Source organism: Opisthocomus hoazin, chromosome 14 (assembly GCF_030867145.1).
Source record: "Opisthocomus hoazin isolate bOpiHoa1 chromosome 14, bOpiHoa1.hap1, whole genome shotgun sequence".
NCBI lineage: Eukaryota > Metazoa > Chordata > Aves > Opisthocomiformes > Opisthocomidae > Opisthocomus > Opisthocomus hoazin.
The window spans coordinates 22,756,336-22,775,765 of NC_134427.1; the positions used below are offsets into that span (position 1 = coordinate 22,756,336).

Genomic DNA, 19,430 nt, shown 5'->3' on the forward strand with positions numbered 1-19,430 from the left:
CCCACCCCGCCCCACCCGGCCCCGCCCCGGGGCAGCGGCGGCGGCGGGGATGCGCTCGGAGGAGGCGCGGGGGAAAGTGAGTGGGGCCCGGACCGGGCCGAACCAGGACGGCTGTGGGGGGGGGCAGGGGGGCGGCTTCCGTCTCGCGTGGGTTCTTAAAGGGGTAGCACACACCGAGGGGGGGGTTTGGCAGTGCGAGGGCTGAGCGGGGGGGGGGGGGGGGGGGAGTGGGAGGGAAGGGCGGGGGGGCGGGACCGTCCCCCACGCCCTTCCCTCCCACTCCCCCCTCCCCCCCCCCCCAGGGTCAGGCGTGGGCTCTCCCGCCCCCCCCCAAGGCCGCTTCCGGGGTGGGCGCCCCCCCGCGCCCGGGAGGTCACAGCGGGTGGGCGACGACCGCAGGCGCGCCCCGCCCTCCCCTCCCCCCCCTCCCACGCCCTTTGCTCTTAAAGGGCCAGACCCTCCTGGGCCGTGACCCACCCTCACGGGGAGGGGGGGGGGGGGGACAAATCCCCCCCCCCTCCCTTTCCCGTGGGTGTGGAGCGGGGAGGAAATTCCTCGGGGGGGTGTGACGGCGGCGGGGCGTGCCCCCCCCCCGAATTCCGCCCCCTCCTCTCCAAAGCGGGGGTGGGGAGGGGTCCCCCGGGGGGGGGGGTGTGTGTCACCCCTTTGTGGGGCCCCCCCTAAATATGTCTGGGTGGGGAGACCCTCCGCTGGGTGTTAGGGGGGGCTCTGTGGGGGGGGGGTCCTCAGCGCGGGGGGGGTCTGGGGGGTGGATGTGGGGTGTGTTTGAGGGGGGGGCGTTTGGGGGTCCCGGCGATGGGGGGGGTGGGCTGGGGGGCCTTTTGCTGAGCGTGGAGGCCTTGGGGGGGGTCTCTGCGTGCGTTTTGGGGGTCCTGGTGATTTGGGGGGGGGGTGTTTTGGGGCTCCCTGGCGATGTGGGGGGGTGTTTTGGGGGGGTCCCAGCGTGTGGTTTGGGGGTCCTGGTGAGTTTTGAGGGTGTGTGTTTTTGGGGTCCCTGGCTGAGAGTGGGGGTGTTTGGGGGGGTCCCTGTGTATGCTTTGGGGGTCCTGGTGATTTGGGGGGGTCGGTGGGTGTTTCGGGGTGTCCCTGGCACTGTGTGGGGATGTTTGGGGGGGTCCCTGCGTGTGTTTTGGGGGTCCTGGTGATTTTTGTGGGTGGGGGGGTGTTTTGGGGGTCCCTGACTGAGAGTGGAGGTGTTTGGGGATGTCGCTGGCTGAGAGTTGGGGTGTTTGGGGGGGTTCCTGTGCGTGCTCTGGGGGTCCAGGTGATTTGTGAGTGGGGCAGGGGGGTGTTTTGGGGGTCTGGGTGATTTGTGAGTGGGTGGGGTGTTTTAGGGGTCCCTGACTGAGAGTGGAGGTGTTTGGGGGGGTCCCTGCCTGTGTTTTTGGGGTCCTGGTGATTTTTGAAGGGGAGTGGGTGTTTTGGGGGGGTCCCTGGCATTGTGTGCGGGTGTTTGGGGGGGTCCCTGGCTGATAGTTGGGGTGTTTGGGGGGTCCCTGTGCGTGTTTTGGGGGTTTGGGTGATTTGTGTGTGGGGGGAAGGTGTTTTGGGGATCCCTGGTGATCTGGGGGGGTGTTTGGGGGGGTTCTTGCCTGGGAGCGGGGGTGTTTGGGGGTCCCCTGTGTGCTGGGGGGGTTCACCTGAACATGGGAGCCCGGGGGGGGTCCCTGGCTTCGTGCAAAGCTGTCTGGGGGGGGGGGGTCCCCGCCTGAGCGTGGAGGCGCTTTAGGGGTCCCGGTGTTGCGGGGGGGGACCCTGTCCGTGCGTGTGTGATTCGGGGGGGGGTGTGTGCCCCCCTCATATCTGCGGGGCGGGGGGGGGAGGCTGCGTGTGTGTGTGCAGGGCGTGTGCGCTGGGTGTGCCCCGGGGAGGGGCCGGGCCGGGCTCCTCCGTGTCCGTGCGGGGAGCGTGCGTGGGGGGCTCGGTCTGGGGGGGGGGGGGGAAGGCTCTCCGCGTGCGCTCAGGTACGTGCGGGGGGTCCCTGGCCCGGGGTGGGGGGCGGGGGGTCAGCGGGGGGGTGATGAAGTGCTGCTGGGGGGGGGGGGGTCCCCGGGGCGGGTGCGTGCGGGGCACCCCCGCAGCGCTTGGGGGAGGGGGGGGGGCACACCCCTCGGTGTTTCGGGGGGGGGGGGGGGGGGGGTGGGCCGGGCCCGCAGCCCCTCCCTGACCGCGGCCGGGCCCTTTTAAGGAGCCCCGCCCCGGCCGAGCCCGGGTGGAGCCGCGGGGCCCGTTCACACCTCGCTGGGCCCGGCGCGGAGCATGGTCCTGCCCGCGGAGGGGATGAGCGCCGCGCCCCCGCGGAGGAGCCCCCCCCGCGCCGCCGGGCCGGTGAGTGTCCTCCCGCCGGCCCCGCCACCGGGGGCTGCGCCGGGCGATGCGGGGTTGGGGGGGGGGCGGGTTGCGCGCAGCGGCGGCGCGGCCCCTTTAAGGCGCGGGGGAGGGGAGCGTGGCGGGGCCCGTCACCGCCCCGCGGGGGCCACGCCCACCGCCCCGCCCCGCCCGGCCCGGAGGGGCGCGGGGCCGGGCAGCGCCACAAAGGCGGGCGGGGGGGGGCTTGGCCGTGGGCGTGGCCATGGGCGGGGCGTGGCGCGGGGCGGGGCGGGCTCTCCCCTTCCCGCCTTCGGCTCGCGCTGAGGGAGCCACCGTGAGGGGAGGCCGCGGCCTGGGCATGGCGGTGCCCGGCCCTGCCCGCCCCGGGGGCCGCGGGGCCTCGGCCGGGGGCTCCCGTTGCCCCCCCAGCCGGCCGGGCCCTCCCCCCCCAGCCCCGGGAGGAGCCCCCGGCAGCGGGGAGGGGAGCCCCGCAGCCTGCGCCTCAGTTTCCCCGTCCCCTGACGGGCCTCTCCTCCCCGGCAGGCCCAGGGGAAGGCGACGCCCGCCATGAGCTCGTCGGCGCTGCTGGCCGAGGGCCCCCTCGACCCGCCGGTGCTGCTGGCCGACATCAAGACGGAGCCCCCCGAGGAGCTGCTGGCCAGCGACTGCGGGCAGCCCCAGGCCGAGCCCGTCGATCTCTCCCTCAATAAGTCCAAGGCTGCGGCTGCCGCCCCGCCGCCACCACCGCCGCCTCCTCCCACCACCACAGTCCAGTCGTCCCCGCTGCTGGTGGCTCCCCCGCTGCCCGCGCCCGCCACCGTCTCCATCTCGCCCTCCGGCCTCAGCTCCGCCTCAGCCATCCCGGCCGTCCTCTCGCCCGGCTCCATCCTGGCCTCCACGCAGGGCAGCGGCGGGCAGCAGATCCTCCACGTCATCCACACCATCCCTTCGGTCAACCTGCCCAGCAAGATGGGCAACCTCCAGACCATCCCCGTGGTGGTCCAGTCCCTCCCCGTTGTCTACACCGCCATGCCCACGGACGGCGTCACCGCCATCACCGTGCCCCTTATCGGGGGGGATGGCAAGAACGCCGGGTCCGGTAAGGGCCTGAAACCCTGAAATTGTGGGAGGGAGGGAGCTCGTGGGAGCAGGGGGTCCCAGCTCGTGGAGTGGCACCCCTGAAGGGGGTCCGATTCTCCACCCTGGAGTGCCCCCCCACCCGCTTGCCAAGAAGGCCAATGGGGTCCTGGGGTGCATGAAGAGGAGTGTGGCCAGCAGGTCGAGGGAGGTTCTCCTCCCCCTCTGCTCTGCCCTGGGGAGGCCCCATCTGCAGTACTGTGTCCAGTGCTGGGCTCCCCAGTTCAAGAAAGATGAGGAGCTGCTGGAGAGAGTCCAGCGGAGGGCTACAAGGATGGTGAGGGGACTGGAGCATCTCTCCTACGAGGAGAGGCTGAGGGAGCTGGGCTTGTTCAGCCTGGAGAAGAGAAGGCTGAGAGGGGACCTTAGAAATGCCTCTAAATATCTGCAGGGTGGGTGTCAGGAGGATGGGGCCAGACTCTTTGCAGTGGTGCCCAGCGACAGGACAAGGGGCAACGGGCACAAACTGAAGCAGAGGAAGCTCCAGCTGAACCCGAGGAAGAACTTCTTCCCTCTGAGGGTGACGGAGCCCTGGCCCAGGCTGCCCAGGGAGGCTGTGGAGTCTCCTTCTCTGGAGAGATTCCAGACCCGCCTGGACGCGGTGCTGTGCAGCCTGCTGTGGGTGACCCTGCTTGGGCAGGGGGTTGGGCTGGGTGACCCACAGAGGGCCCTGCCAACCCCTGCCATGCTGGGATTCTGTGATCCTTCCCATGCTTCCCTCTTCACCCAGACTGCCCCCCCTAGGGCCTGTGCCCCAGCCTGTGCCCCCAAGGGGATGCGGGGCAGGCAGGGGACACATGGGGCACGGCGCTGCCTGCCCTTCCCTCTGGCTGCCCGCGGCTCTGGGTGCAGTTCATCTGCACCCCCGCCATGCCCCACCTTATCTCTGCGCCTCACGGTCTGGGAGGGCTTCTCCATCTCCTGAACTTTTTCTTTTTTTGGGTGAGGGGGGAAGCAGCATTTGGGGCGCTGCGGGAGCAGGGGCAGGGTTGTCCCTCTGGCACGGGGATGGTGCTTTTGGTGGGGGGGTGGGTGTCTCTCGGTTCTCTGCTCACAAGCCTCACCCCGTCTCTCTTCGTTTCTCAACAGCTCTTCTCTCCCGCCCCCCGCCAGTGAAAATCGACCCGAGCTCCATGTACCCCATGGCCATGAGCAGCGACAGCGAGGACAGCGCCTCCGAGAGCGGCCCAGCCCCTTTCCAGGACCTCCCGAGAGAGTGAGTGTCACCGCGCGGGGTCCCCCTCCTTGTTGTCCCCTGCCATGTCTCTGGCTGCCCTGCACGGAGTCCCCGGGCGTGGGGACCGCGCCCTCCATCCCTCCCTCCTCCCGGCAGGCCGGCGGCGCGGGGGCAGCGAGCCGATTCCCCCGACCTGAAGAAGCGGCGCATCCACCAGTGCGACTTTGAAGGCTGCAATAAGGTCTACACCAAAAGCTCCCACCTCAAAGCCCACCGGCGGATACACACGGGTAGGGGCCAGCGCCGCACCTGGGCTGGGGGGGGTGGGGGGGGTGGTGGTGGTCCGTCCCCAGGCTCTGGGGGGTGTTTGGGGGTGCTGGCACCCATCGCGTGCTTGGCAGCTGGCACCCTGGCGTCCCCGGGCTCTGCCGTGGGGTGCTACTGTGGCGGGCCACCATGGTGAACCCCGTGGGGGGGTGAGGGCTGGTGCAGGGGTGCTGAGGGGGTCGGCGTGGCTGTGGCGACCCCCGCTGCAGCTAGGAAACCCTGCCTTTTCTGTTCTCTGAGCGAGCCGGGGGGACTTCTGCAGCGCTGACCCCCTCTCTGTCCACTTCTGGGCTGCCCAGTTCAAGAAAGATGAGGAGCTACTGGAGAGAGTCCAGCGGAGGGCTACGAGGATGAGGAGGGGACTGGAGCATCTCTCCTACGAGGAGAGGCTGAGGGAGCTGGGCTTGTTCAGCCTGGAGAAGAGAAGGCTGGGAGGGGACCTTAGAAATGCCTCTAAATATCTGCAGGGTGGGGGTCAGGAGGAGGGGGCCAGACTCTTTCCAGTGGTGCCCAGCGACAGGACAAGGGGCAACGGGCACAAACTGAAGCAGAGGAAGTTCCAGCTGAACATGAGGAAGAACTTCTTCCCTCTGAGGGTGACGGAGCCCTGGCCCAGGCTGCCCAGGGAGGCTGTGGAGTCTCCTTCTCTGGAGATATTCCAGCCCCGCCTGGACGCGGTGCTGTGCAGCCTGCTCTGGGTGACCCTGCTTGGGCAGGGGGTTGGGCTGGGTGACCCACAGAGGGCCCTTCCAACCCCGACCATGCTGGGATTCTCTGCTCCCCCCCGCAGGTGAGAAGCCCTACAAATGCACCTGGGAAGGCTGCACCTGGAAGTTCGCCCGCTCCGACGAGCTGACCCGGCACTTCCGCAAGCACACGGGCATCAAGCCCTTCCGCTGCTCGGACTGCGACCGCAGCTTCTCCCGCTCCGATCACCTGGCCCTTCACCGCCGGCGGCACATCATGATGTGAGGAAGCCGAAGGCCCCAGGGCAGCTGGCTGGGAAGAGGGGGGACGGCGGTGGAAGACGGGGACGCATTCCCCTCCCCGCACGGTGGAGGGACTGTGGAATCGGAGAGGCTGAGCTCTGCCCGGTGGCGAGCGAACTGTGGCCGCTCTGGGAGCCCCACCGGCGCAAGATGCTAAAAGATGGTTTCCAGACTTGTCCTCCTTTTCCCTCGCTCCCATTTCTTGGTTTTCTTGGGCTTCTCCTCCCTGCTCGCAACGTCCGGAGGCTCCTCCTCGACTCCTCACCCGGGATTCACCCAGCAGCATCTCCAGACCCACGCGTCTGCCTCTTCAGCCCGTCTCCAGCCCGTGTGCTCGCTGTCCCCTGCGCCCCTCCCAGTCTCTGTGGGCAAAAGCTTGGAGCCGCGGCAAGGATGGAGGTGCGGGGGCTCTGCCGTCGCCCCCGTGACATAGCCGTCGTGACATTGCTGTCGGCTTCTCTTCCTTTCCATCCCCGGCCGCTGCGCATCCCTGTCCTGACGGGAGAAGGGACCCTGGCACGTCACCTCTCTCCGCATCCCTTGGCGTGTGCTGGGCTTCACAGGAGGTGCTGGGGGGCACGCAGGAGGCAAAGGAAAAGCGAGAAGAGGGGGGAGGGAAGAAAAACCAACGAGCCAACAGCAGCCTACGAACAAGACCACCACCGAAAAAAAAAGGGAAACTTTGCGGAACGTGGAACTGTGATTTTACGGAGTTTTAAGGGGGGGGGGAGGGCGGGGGCCACCAGCTCTTCGGGTTTTTTTGAAGACACTGGGACAGTGAAACCGTTTCTAAGTTAAAAAGGCAGACCGTGGCCACATGCTTTTCTTTTTAATTGTAATTATTATTTCTGTGGGGTGCCCCCCGTCTCGTTGCTGTGGCAGCAGCCCCCGGCTTGTGCTGGGAGGGGTGAGCCGTGGGGTTGTTGGGTGGTGGGAAGGCTGGGGGGGGGCTGTGACACCCCCCCACCCCACAAACCTGTACCTGTGGGGCTGGTTGGGTGGGGGGAGCTTCCCAAAAGCTCTCTCTGAGCCCGTGCCTTTGGCTTGGGGGATGCTGGGCTGCCTGGGGAGGGGGGAACCGGCGCAGGGGAGCGCAGAGACCCCCGGCCCCCGACAACGACTCCGACAGATGTTCAGGAAACTGCTTCTGTCCGCTTTCCATCCGCTGGCCGAGGTGTTCGTGGGGCTGGGCACGGCTGGACAGGGTGGGAGCGGCGTTCCCCAGGGCTGGGCGCTGGGGCCGGCTCCGCTCCGTGTCTCCATCGCCAGCCTGGGCGAGGGCATCAGTTGGTGTGCAGGCGAGTGGGGCCGGAGCGTTGGTCTGCGCGAGGGCGGGAAGGCTCTGCAGAGGGGCCTGGGCAGGCTGGAGCGATGGGCTGAGGTTGGTCGTATGAGGTTCCACAAGGCCAAGGTCCTGCAACGCTCCGGGCTTGGGGAGGAGAGGCTGGAAAGCCGCCCGGTGGAGAAGGACCTTGGGGTGCTGGTTGACAGCTGGCTGGACACAAGCCAGCAGTGTGGCCAAGGTGGCCAGCAGCGTCCCGGTGTGTGACAGGAATGGTGTGGTCAGCGGGACCGGGATGGCGATCGTCCCCCCCGCGCTCAGCTTTGGGCCCCTCACCGCGGGGAAGGCGTCGAGGGGCCGCGGTGAGGCTGGCGCGGGGTCCGGAGCACGAGTGCCCTGGGGAGCAGCTGGGGGTGCTCAGCCTGGCGGAGGCCGAGGGGAGACCCCGTCGCTCCCCACAACGGCCTGAAACGTTGCGGCGAGCGGGGTTGGGCTCTTCTCCCGAGTAACAAGTGATGGGGCGAGATGAAACGGCCTCGGGGGAGGTTTAGGTTGGGTGTCAGGGAACGTTTCTTCACCGGGAGGGCTGTCGAGGCCCGGGACAGGCTGCCCGGGACAGGCTGCCCGGGGCAGCGGTGGAGGCCCCATCCCTGGGGGAGTCGAAAGCCGTGTGGACGCAGCGCTTGGGGACGTGGTCAGTGGTGGGCTCGGCAGCGCTGGGTGGATGGTTGGACTCCATGATCTGAAAGGTCTTTTCCAACCTCAGTGTTTCTATGATTTCGGCGAGGTCTGTGCGTGCGTGAGTCTCCGTCCCGCCGCGTCTCCCCCTCCCAAAGCAGTGCTGCCAGGCGGAGTCGGCTTCTCCCGGGGCTGTCCCTTCCTTCACTCCCCGCAGCCCCAAATCCTCCCGGGAAGCGCGGGCCTCGAGAAGGCCACAAACCCCGAAGGGGGAGGCTGTGAAACCCCTCAGGCTTTGGGGGCTGCTCCGTTCCCCCGAGGCTTAGGGGTCGGCCCCGCGGGACCCCACAGCTGGGGACGCCGTCTTGCCTCCTTGCTGCTCTCCAAGCCCCGGGACTGGTGGGGGGATGTTTCTGCTTTCCATTGTGTTTTACAAAAGCAAAACCCCAACCCACCATGCAATTTTAAACTCTTGAGGTGTGATGTTTGTACAAAACTGTCGTTTTTTTTCTGCACAGGAATAACATTGGAAGCGGATGGGTTTATCCCGCGTGCAGCGGCAGGGCAGGGAGAGGGAGCGGGACCGGGGTGAAGTGTGGGCAGCGGGAGGAGAGGGCCCGAGTGGGGCAGAGCGACAGCGTTTGGGTTAATAATCTCCCCCTTCCCAGGAAACCGAAGAAATGCTCAGAGCTGTGGGAGAAATGTGGCTTTTCCCACCTTTTGGCCACCTCCAGCGGGATGCTCGCTGGCACTGTGGCTGCAGCAGTGCAGGGTGATGGAGGGGGCTGTCTTCAAGGCGAGGACCTCACCCCCCCCCCCCCCCCACGGCACCCCAACCCAGACCCCCGGACCCCCGGGGCGGAGGAGAGTGAGGAGAAGCCCCTGCTAGGTGGCAGTGACCGGGCTGGCTGTCCCCCACCACCCCCCCGGGCAGGGAGAGGTGCGAAACCCCAACATCCCCCAGCTCCTGCCGTGGCTCCTGCTGCGATCTCCGGCTCCTGAAAAGGACTTTTTCAAGGGAGAAATGACTTCAAAAGCAGCTCGGGCGAATGTCCCCCGGCTGCCTGGCGGCAAGCGATGGTTTTCCAGGGAGCTGCATCGCTCCGGAGCTGCTGTCCTGCCGGCTGCTCGGGTTTGCTGTTGGAGGAGCGACCTGCGAAGGGCGACAAGAAGAGGCGTTTTCTCAGCCAAGAGAAAGCCCAAGGCGATGGCGTTATGTGAGGATTTGGCCTTTGTGTATCAAACCCTGAGCTGTTTGTGCCTGAACTTGCACCGGACCTCAGGAGAAGGCTCGTCGTGGTTTAACCCTGGCCGGCGACTGAGCACCACGCAGCCGCTTGCTCACTCCCTCCCGGGGGGAGAATCGGGAGGGTAAAAAGTGAGAAAACTCATGGGCTGGGATAAAGACAGGAGAATAGGGAAAGCAAAAACCCCGCAAAGCAGACCAAAGGCTTCACTCCCTCTTCCCCCGGGCAGGCGGGTGTGCAGCCATCGCCGGAGAGCTCGGCTCCGTCACGCCTAACGGGGAGCTGGGAAGACAGACGCCATCGCTCCGAACGTGTCCCCCCCACTTCTTCCTTCTCACCCTCCCCAGATTTATGGGCTGAGGACGATGTGTGGTGGGGTGGGATGTCCCTTCGGTCAGCAGGGGTCAGTTCTCCCTCCTGGCTGCGTGCCCCCCAGCCCCCTCGCTGGCGAGGAGCAGCCCCCACCTCAAAGCTCGCTGGCGGATACACATGGGTGGGGGCCAGCACCACACAGCCCCCCTGCCCGGAAGGGGCAGGATCAGACCCCCCGGCTCCGAACGGGCTGGGGGTACCTGGGGATGGGCTGGGAGGGCGATGGTGGGCCGTTCCTGGGCTCAGGGAGGGGGGCTGTGCCAGGGCTGGGGGACACTTTGGGGTCTCAGGAGTCTTTAGGTGTGCTGGCACCCTCTGCCAGTGGCTGGGGGGCCCTCTGGGGGCTCAAGGAGGCTCTTTTGGGGTGCTGGAACCCTTTGCCAGCAACTTGGGGGGCCCTTTGGGGGCTCGACGAGACTCTTTTGGGGTGCTGGAACCCTTTGCCAGGGACTTGGGGGGCCCTTTGGGACTGGGGGGCACTTTGGGAGCACTGCAGGCCTTGGGGGGCTCTTGGGCTCTGTGCTGGCCCTTTGTGGGTGCTGGTAGCCACGGCCATGCCCCGGGGACCCTCCTGCCCCACGCCCCCAGGTCTGGTTACAGGGTGCTCCCTTGGGTGACCCTGCTGAGGGTCCCCCCTTCTCACCACCCCCCAGCGCCCTGGGGTCCTTCTGCTGGGGAGGGTCCCAGCACCCCCATGGCTGGCACCCCGAGGCCCCCAGGCTCTGCCATGGGCTGCCGCTGCGGCAGGCCCCGCGGAGGGGCTGTGCACCCCAAAACACCGTCTTGGGTCTGGCTGGCAGCACGGTGCTGCGTTGCTCCTACAAGCATCATCACTGTGTTGCATGTACAAGCATTGTTGCTGCGTTGTACCTAGAAGCACCATCACTGAGTTGCTCCTCCAGTCATCGTTGTTGCTCCTACAAGCATCATCGCTGAGTTGCTCCTACGCACATCATCGCTGCATTGCACCTACAAGCATCATCGCTGAGTTGTGCCTACAAGCATCATCGCTGCTTTGCTCCTACAAGCATTGTTGCTGCATTGCTCCTACAAGGATCATCGCTGAGTTGCTCCTACACGCATCATTGCTGCGTTGCAACTACACGCATCATCTCTGCATTGCTCCTACAAGCATCGTTGCTGAGTTGCTCCCACAAGCATTGTTGCTACTTCTACAAGCATCATTGCTGAGTTGCTCCTACACACATCATCGCTGCTCCTAGAAGCATCATCGCTGAGTTGTGCCTACAGGCATCATCACTGCGTTGCTCCTACAAGCGTTGTCGCTGCTCCTACAAGCATCATCACTGAGTTGCTCCTACAAGCTTCATCACTGCGCTTACAAACATCGTCACTGCGTTGCTCCTACAAGCATCATTTCTGAGTTGCTCCTACCAGCATTGTTGCTACTCCTACAAGCATCATGGCTGAGTTGCTCCTACCAACATTGTTGCTACTCCTACAAGCATCATCACTGCATTGCTCCTACAAGTATCATGGCTGAGTTGCTCCTACAAGCATCATCACTGCATTGCTCCTACAAGTATCATGGCTGAGTTGCTCCTACAAGCATCATCGCTGCGTTGCACCTACAAGAATCATCGCTGATTTGTGCCTACAAGCATCATCCCTGCATTGCTCCCACAAGCATTGTTGCTACTCCTACAAGCACCATGGCTGAGTTGCTCCTACAAGCATCATCGTTGCGTTGCTCCTGCGAGCATCATGGCTGCGTTGCTCCCATGAGCATCCCCTCTGCCTCGCGCCGACCAGCCTCGTCGCTTTGCAGCCGGTGGCGCCAATGGACCGCGCTGGGCGGGCGCCGAGGTGCTGAGGGCTGGCGCAGGGATGTCGAGGGCTCGCCGTGGCCCCTGCAGCCAAGAAAAACCCTGCCTTTTCCTTTTTTGTTTTTTTATCCTCTGAGCCAGCGGTGGTCATTTCTGCAGCGCTGACCCCCTCTCCACTCCCCTCCCCGCAGGCGAGAAGCCCTGCGGCCACCCTGGGGAAGGCTGCGCCTGGCAGCTCAGCCACTCCAGCGAGCCCTCGGTGATGGCGTCGCGGGAGGTTTGGGCCTTTCCCTACCAAACCCGGAGCTGTTTGCACCCAAACTTGAGCCGGACCCGGGGGGGAGGCTGCGCTGGCACCCCATGGCGCAAGGCATTGCGAGGGGCGACGCGGAAATCCTCGCGAGACGCCGTTTCCCCAGGGAAAAGCTCCTTGGCGCGAGTGGAAAACCCTCCGCTGCGATGGCAGCCTGGAAGCGCCTGGCTTCGGCTCAGCACGGCGAGACCTGTGGCTCCCGGCGAGCGGCCACCGGGCTGAGAGCGGCCCCCAGCCCCGCAGGGCTCAGCCTCGGCGGCCCCCCGACCCCGACGCCCTTCTTTTCCCTCCCCAGTTAACAGCGAGAATGAGGGAAGCCACTGTGTCCCCGTGCAGGGATGCTGGCGGTGACAGTGGCTGGGACAGAGCTGGGGTCGCACCTGGGAGGGCTGCTGAGACCTGGGGGGGGAGAAACTCGCTGCAGTGATGATGGGGACACCCGCGTGTCCCCGCGTCACCCCTCCCCGCTGCCGGCCGCGGCTTTATCCTTCCCCCAGAGAGGGAAACTCTCTCAGCTGCTTCTCTCAGGTGCCAGCGCTGGCCGAGCTCGTGCTGGTGGCAACGCGGTTTGGGGGCAAAGTGCCTTTTTCCCCGTTTTTCCCCCCCCCAATCCAGCCCCACTGCCCCCGTTTTCCCCGCGGCGGGTGCGATGCTGGGGCCCCGCAGGGTGATGGATGCTCGCTGGGGGCTGGGAGGAGGAGGAGGAGGCTGACGAGGGGGACCCAGACCTGCCACAGCTCCGTGAGGACGCGCTCTGGGTTTGGTGACATCCCCCTGCCGAGGAGCTGCCACCACCGTGAATATTTACACCGGGGACGGGGGCTCCTGCCGCCCCCCGAATTGGTGCCAAGCCACCTCCCCCAGCCCATCCTGGCCTGCAATATCTGGGGCGATGCTCTCGGACCTTGCCAAGCCCCCTGCCCTCGCACCACCGCCGCAGGAGCCGCCAGCTGCCCATCCCTCTGTCTGTCCATCCGTCCGTCTGTCCCGCTTCGCCTCTCCCGTGTGTGGCCGGGCTGGCCAGAGCGTGGTGGCCCGAGTGCCGTCATCAAGGCGAGGTGAATGCTCCAGCCCCTGAGGGAACACCTCTCCTGCCCGGCCCTGCTCGCCTCACCGACGCTGACAGATGAGCCCGGGAAGCCCTTGGACCACTGCCTCCATGCCAGCATCCCTTGGTGGGACCCCTGGTGCTCTGTCCGGCTCTGATTTCACCCCCTTCGTCCATTCTCCTGCCTCTAGGAGACCTTTTGAGGTGCTGGGCCTCAGCATCCCCTGGTCTCTTCTCAGGGCATGGCCGTACGGCAGGACGGGTAGTTGGTGTAGGCTGGGGTGGGTGGTGGGAAGGTGGGGTGAAGCCCCCCAAGGTCTTGGGAGAAGGCACAGAGCTGTGGGGTGGTGCTTGTGGAGCTCACACAAGGTCCTGTGTCAAAGGGACATCAGTCCTCCCTCCGGCGTGGGCATCGCCCAGTGGTTGCAGAAGACGCTGAGGACCTGCGAAGAGGCAGCAGCCTGTCAACCCCGCCCCAGGGGTTGAGAGCATCATCTCCTGAGGTCCAGACTCCCTTTCCTCCCATCCTGCTCTCCTGTGTAACACCCTGACGGTGCTAATGGGCCCTAATTGCTCTAATCAGCCTCACCTGACACCTCCACCCCACACCCATGGGCCCAGAGCCCATTTAAGCTCCTCCAAGGGCTCGTGGCTTCTTTCTCAGGTGTGTGGTAGCTGTCTCAGTCCCACCACAGCCATGGACCCTGTTGGCTCTGCAGCTTAACCTTGGACCTGCTGGCTGGGTTGTTGCTGCTATGGGAGCTGCTGGCCCTCACCGTGCCCCACATGCATCTGGTGACCTCCATGGCAAGGCTGCAGGCGGCGGTTGGCAAAGCTTCTTGACCTTGAAGCCCTCCAGGACCTGTTTTGGAGGCAGCAGGGCTGAATTTTGAACCTGTCACATCCCCAGGTGACTTTCTCACGTGGCTGTGAGCCTGATGTCCAGCCAACGCTGTTGAGATGTTCCCTTCAGCCTTCACCGTCACAAGGTGAACCCTGGGGAACCATGTGCCACCCACTCTCTTGGGGCAAGTGGTGCCTGAGCTTCAGCAAAGGTCCTCTGCGTGTCTTGTGTCTCCTGTGTGCTGGGCTTATTCGGACTTTGCATGGGGCTGGTGAGATAGACCCTGGTTGCAGGACCCCCAGGTCCATCCCTGGAGCACAGGGGGAACCCCCCTGGTTGTTTTCCGGGTTTAGTAAAGGTCCGAGGCTGGTTTTTGGGTGGAAGGCAAATATCTTCCCCTTCCCTCCACCCTGCCACTTCTCCTGGAAACATGTCTCAGCGTTGGGTGCTTCTGCTTCCTCACCATCCTCCTGCTCTCCCAGGAAAGCCTGGGGTAGCTGCTGAGCTTCCCTGACTGGGGGTGCGCTACCTCCCCTGCCCCACCACTGCCCGTCTGGGGACACTGGGGATCTCCTGGGGCTCTTTCCCCATCACCTGGCTGCCCTTTCCCTTTCCCCCCGGCCTCTCCTTACGTCACGGCCGGGCTAAAAAATTTTGCAATCCTAAAAATTGCTTCCCTGCGGCGGCTGTGGGGGGGTCTGCAGCCTGCTGGGGGGTCCCTGCTCAGCCGGTGGCGTGCCCACCTCCCGGGGCCATGCGCTGGGGTGGCGACGCTCGTGGGTCTCCTCGCTCCAGAGTCACCCGATGTCCCCCCGGCCGGTTTCTCGGTCCTGGCTTGTGCCGGGCAGGGGGTACCGGGGGGCCTCTCCCGCCTGCCAGCCCAGCACTGCTCAGACTGGTTTAGCAAGTGGATGGGGTGGCCGCGTTCCCTTTGAAGGGCTTCCAGGAAGGGTTTGATGGCTGGAAACCTCCCGAGGAGGAGAAAAGACTAAAATAGGTGGTTTTGGGTTTCGATGGGGGAGGCGAGGCGGGGGGCTGCTCTGGCGGCTTTGCAGACCTTTGTCTCCTGGTGAAAGGCAAGCTGGGGGGGGCAGGTGGGAGGAGTGTCCCCCTTCCCTGGCCAGCCTGGGTCTCCAACACGGCTCCCGGTCAGCACTGGATCTGGACTGGGAGCTCCTGGCCCAAGCTTGGTGTGGCCTCGCCCCAGGGAGGCAGATTCAGAGGGGGCTTGGGGATGTCCACCACGGCGCAGCGAGAGGTGGGTGCTCCAGCCACCGCTTTGGGGGTGGGTGGGCGAGTTTGGGGTCGGAAAGATGAATTTGGGGCCTGCAGCGGGGTGAGGAGAAGCTGCGGCAGGAGGAAAGCAAGGCTCGGCGACCCCCAGCCAGGGTCTGGCCCCTCCACGTCGCTGCTACCACCGCCTTGGTGGGATGCACTGCGGGACCCCGGCCGGGACTGGGGCTGTGACGCTGGGCTGTCACCCACATGGGGTGGCTGCTGGGGCTCCTTCGTGACCCAGCCCGGTGGTGGCTGGTCCCCAGCAACTGGTGAGGTCTGGGATGGGTGTGAGCCCCTGGGGCTGGGGGACCAGCTGCGGGTGCCTCTGGCTGCCAGTGGTGCCTGGGAAGTGGGAGCTGAGATTTATTTCTTCACCTGATCCAGAGTTCCTCAGAGTCTGGAGCGTTTCTGGGCTGTTAGCTCAAGCCTCTGGACCTCAGCCTGGGGCTTCACCTCCTGGCTCCCGCACCCTCTGCTCGCCGGTGGGAGGGGGACCTGGGTGTCCTTCCTCGCCATTCCCATTAACCCTGAGTGCTTGATCCCCACCCAGTGCTGGGAGCGGGGACCAGGGTCTGGGTCCCCAGTTCCCCCCCTCCCAACCACCAGCAAACCCCATCCCCTTCTTTGCATCGCCAAGAGGAACCTTCAGCTACAGCCCTTGGTTTGAGAGCCCCTTTCAACCCCACCACGGACCCTCACCCTCTTTGCAGGGGCTCCCTTCTCCAAACCCCCTTTGGCATCTCGGCGTCTGCTTTCCCTCGTGGAAGGGGATTCTCCACCCAAGGAAGGGTGGGAGGAAAGTGGGTTGCGTCGCCGGGTCGCGGCAGAGCTGCCATTATTGCTGTACCTCGCTTGAGCAAGACATGCTGTCCTCGGCGTTGCGTGGCACGTGGGGGACAAAATGGGACCTCAGACCCGTGCTGGTCAGGATACTTCTTGGAGGCTGTGGCGGGGTGTGGAGGGCAAAGTGCCCAGTGGTGTTGGTGGACTCAAGGCTGTTTCCCTTCCTGCAGGGTCGGTGGCAGGTAGAATCTCAGCATGGTCAGGGTTGGCAGGGCCCTCTGTGGGTCACCCAGCCCAACCCCCTGCCCAAGCAGGGTCACCCAGAGCAGGCTGCACAGCACCGCGGCCAGGTGGGTCTTGAATATCTTCAGAGAAGGAGACTCCACAGCCTCCCTGGGCAGCCTGGGCCAGGGCTCCGTCACCCTCAGAGGGAAGAAGTTCTTCCTCAGGTTCAGCTGGAGCTTCCTCTGCTTCAGTTTGTGCCCGTTGGCCCTTGTCCTGTCGCTGGGCACTACTGGAAAGATGAGGGCAATGCAGAGGGCTTTGGCCCATCCCTGAAAGGAAAAGCTGCTCTACCTTGGGAGATCATTGCCAGGATGAGCTGTGGTGGGTGGGCACAGCCCAATGTGCACCCCGCTTCCAGGAGAGGGGTTCACCTGGCCCTGCTGCTGCCAGCCCACGCTCCAGGGATGGGACGGAGAGAGAAGTTGCTCTCTTGATTGATAAATTTTATCATCACTAGGTAAAATTCCAGAACTGCCCAGCTGGTAATGAAGAACATACAAATATTTTCCCAAAAACCTACTTTTATCTTTATACTTACTCACAGTGACAGTAAATGATGGACAATACCATGGAGCACTGTGTGAAGGCGAATAGGGTTTTTACACCCCCCGACCAAATCATCCATGTAAGCAAAAATAAAAATACATTCACATTGCTTCCTGTAATACTGAAGGAGTAATGTAGATAATAAAGAGAAATGGGCTAGGGCCAGTCAGTCCCTGTAGGAATCTTCCTGGCTTATGGGGCTTCCTGGAAAACTGAGAGCAGTCCACCCCCAGCCCAGCTTCTGCGGTGCTTCTAGGATTTTTGTCCACGAGAAGGCAGCCCTCGGTGACTCTGTTAGCAATACGACCAGCCACGGGGCCTCTTCTGAGTTCACTAGGATAGGTGTACGCTCGGTGTGTGCAGCCCCTCTCTCCCGTTGCCATACCAGCGAGGACGTCCCCGTGGTGCTGTGGGATGCTCTTCCAGAGGCCGGTAACGATAAACCCTTCCTGGATGTCTCCACAGGCCTTACAACAGGCCTGTTTGGTGCCTGGAAACTCCTTGGTGGTGCCTGCTGTGCCTTCACCCACACCGCGTTTCCACTTGTTGGTGGCTGCTTGTAGTTCTGCCCTGCTTCTTGCATCTCCCGTTTCTTGCCTCAGTTTCTGGAGCGCTCCCGGATCCAGCACCTGCAAAGGATCTTGAGACTCCAACTCCGCTTCTTGTGCGCGAGCATCCTGGTGGATTTGCGTTGGTGCATCCCCCTGTTCCCGGGCGGTTCCCTGCGAATGGGGGTGGTTGTCCTGGAGGTACTTGCGGTCGACGTGGTGCTGGACCAGTTTTCTCCTGCTTTAGTCCAGTAAGGACCTCTGCTGCATCTTGTATCGGCTGGGTCCTTGCCCCAGTCAAGCCCAAGTTCCTGGGATTTATCAGGTACACATGATCCCTGAGATACCGTCTTCTGGCTTGTTCCCGTTCCTGAGGTGGAATCTTGGGAGCAATTCCTTGGTGTCCTTGTTGATGCCAATTTTTTGCTGCTTGAAACCAGGGTCCAGTAGCCCTCCTATGCCTCCCGTATGTAGGTGGCAAGCTACGCTCACCAGCGTAGAGTTTTCCCCAGCGCTCCCAGGACCTACTGCTGCCTTTTCTATACACAATGCCAGACCCAGAAAGAGAACACAGGGAATCAGCGCACGTGACCAGATGAAGCAGCGATGCCTCATTTATTTTTGATGGCACAAAATAACGGCAAAGAAGTTGCACTTGGTACATAGAAGTGTGCTGGTAGCACTGGGGGCCACGCTCTGTCTGGTATGGCTAATTTATAATGTTCTTCTAGGTGACAAGAAGGAAACTGAGGAATTTTCTGGTCCTCATTAAATTCTGGATTCAGGATTGTGATGCGGTCCTCCAAAGTTGTTAAGGATGTGTAAGGTGGGCTGATCACTTTCTGGGAGATGGAGATCATCTTCTGTACAGGGACTTTGAATGGCTGCTTCTGCTAGGAGATCTAGATGGGGTTCTTGATCATCTTCTTGGTCTGTGACAGTGCTCGGTGAAGGACAACAGAATGGGGCATTCGGTGCTCTGTACGCAGCAGGAGTTCTTATCCAGATTCCTCAGGATATTATAAACACAATAACACAATTGTCCCCAAATTCTAAGCGAGATAAATGGAACCGAAATTGTCTCCTGAGCCTAATAGCTAAACTTGCATCTGAATATCTGAGAAGTTCAGCAGCTGGACTTTCATCAGGTATTAACTCGGGTATTTTCTGCCCAAAACTCTTGTATCTGTAATAACGTACCAGAGCGTTCCTCAAGGCTGCGTGGTGAGGAGTGTGATGTTGATCATCACCTAGCTGCTTTCCAAGATGGGCTTCAGCTGGTGTTACCAGCCCCTCCAGAAATGGAAAGTGCCTTTGCGTGGTGCAACCCTGCTACCTGTGCCTGTGACGGAGCCCTGGCCCAGGCTGCCCAGGGAGGCTGTGGAGTCTCCTTCTCTGGAGATATTCCAGACCCACCTGGACGCGGTGCTGTGCAGCCTGCTCTGGGTGACCCTGCTTGGGCAGGGGGTTGGACTGGGTGACCCACAGAGGTCCCTTCCAACCCCTAACACTCTGTGATTCTGTGCCCCTCACGCCCCGGGACGCCCACCCTCAGCTGCGAGCATCAAGCTTTCATTGGGTTGTGGGTTTCAATTTCCACGCCTGGTTCTGCAAGGCCTGGTGGAAACGTCCCCCAACCCCCTGGCATCACCTTGGAGCCCGTCCTGTCCCTGGTGTCTGCTCCAGCAGCAGCGTGGCTTCCCCGGAAAACGAAGCCATGTGGGGACGTGCTCCTGGCAAAGCCCGAGCTGTTTCCCCTGGCTTGCTTTTTCCAAGGGCTCAACTTTTCTGACCCGTCTCGCCGCCGCGAGAGCTGAGCTTTCCCTTGTTCAGCACGAGCGGCTCCTCGGGAGGACCTGGACATCGGTCCAAAGTCTCACACCGACAGAAACCGTTCGTGTTTGTTGCGTGTTTATTCTGCCAGGAGCTGGGGGTTGTTAAACCCGTCTGCTCCTTCTCCCACCCCGCTCTCCCCGTGTTTATGAGGGGCCTCATCCTGCTCCGGGCAAAGTTTTCTCGCAACTGGAGGAGGTTTTGTGCCAACTCTGTAGACCTGGTGCCCTCAGGGAAGGTGTTTCCCGAGTGGCGTTTTGGAGCCGTTGCCCCCTGCCCCGCTCTCCGGGATGCTCAGACCCTGCCTGGGATGCGGCGTGGGGGAATCGGCTGCGAGACACCAAAACTCGCCGGCCACGGCTCCCGGCAGCGTTCAAACGACCCCAGACCTCGACCACGTGCGTGGCTGATGTTGGGTCCCCATGGTCCCCGCGCTCGCTGGGGCGGCAGCAGCCCCACGGAGCTGGCTTTGCCCATCCCTGGCAGGAGCTCAGCTCCCTTCCCTTTGCCCAGGGCGGGTAAAGCAGCCTCAGTGTGTGTCCCCCCCGATATTTCTGCCATCCCCGAGTCCTCTGAAGGCGCTGGCGATGACCTGGGAGGGGGTGACAACAGCAGAACCCCCCCT

General features: G+C 63.6%; 1 protein-coding gene across 4 annotated transcripts; it reads left to right on the forward strand.

Annotated features, from left to right (window-relative positions):
• On the forward strand, positions 1–6,680 carry KLF8 (KLF transcription factor 8). Of its 4 annotated transcripts, none has more exons than XM_075435765.1 (6): positions 6–76; positions 2,210–2,349; positions 2,875–3,430; positions 4,558–4,684; positions 4,802–4,935; positions 5,763–6,680. In XM_075435765.1, the coding sequence occupies exons 2-6, from the start codon at positions 2,281–2,283 to the stop codon at positions 5,942–5,944; spliced, it is 1,068 nt and encodes a 355-aa protein (XP_075291880.1). In that variant the 5' UTR covers positions 6–76; positions 2,210–2,280; the 3' UTR covers positions 5,945–6,680. The 4 variants fall into 4 exon arrangements, with proteins under 4 accessions (XP_075291882.1, XP_075291880.1, XP_075291881.1 ...); XM_075435766.1 differs by lacking the exon at positions 6–76 and adding an exon at positions 366–382; XM_075435767.1 differs by lacking the exon at positions 2,210–2,349 and having other exon boundaries at positions 1–76.
• Positions 6,681–19,430: the final 12,750 nt, after the last annotated feature.

Excerpts from the sequence above, each read along its gene's own strand:
- KLF8 (XM_075435765.1), top strand. The coding sequence starts at position 2,281 with ATGGTCCTGCCCGCGGAGGGGATGAGCGCCGCGCCCCCGCGGAGGAGC. Across the intron at positions 2,350-2,874 it reads CCCCCCGCGCCGCCGGGCCG|GCCCAGGGGAAGGCGACGCC; the intron begins GTGAGTGTCCTC and ends CCTCCCCGGCAG. Across the intron at positions 4,936-5,762 it reads CCACCGGCGGATACACACGG|GTGAGAAGCCCTACAAATGC; the intron begins GTAGGGGCCAGC and ends TCCCCCCCGCAG.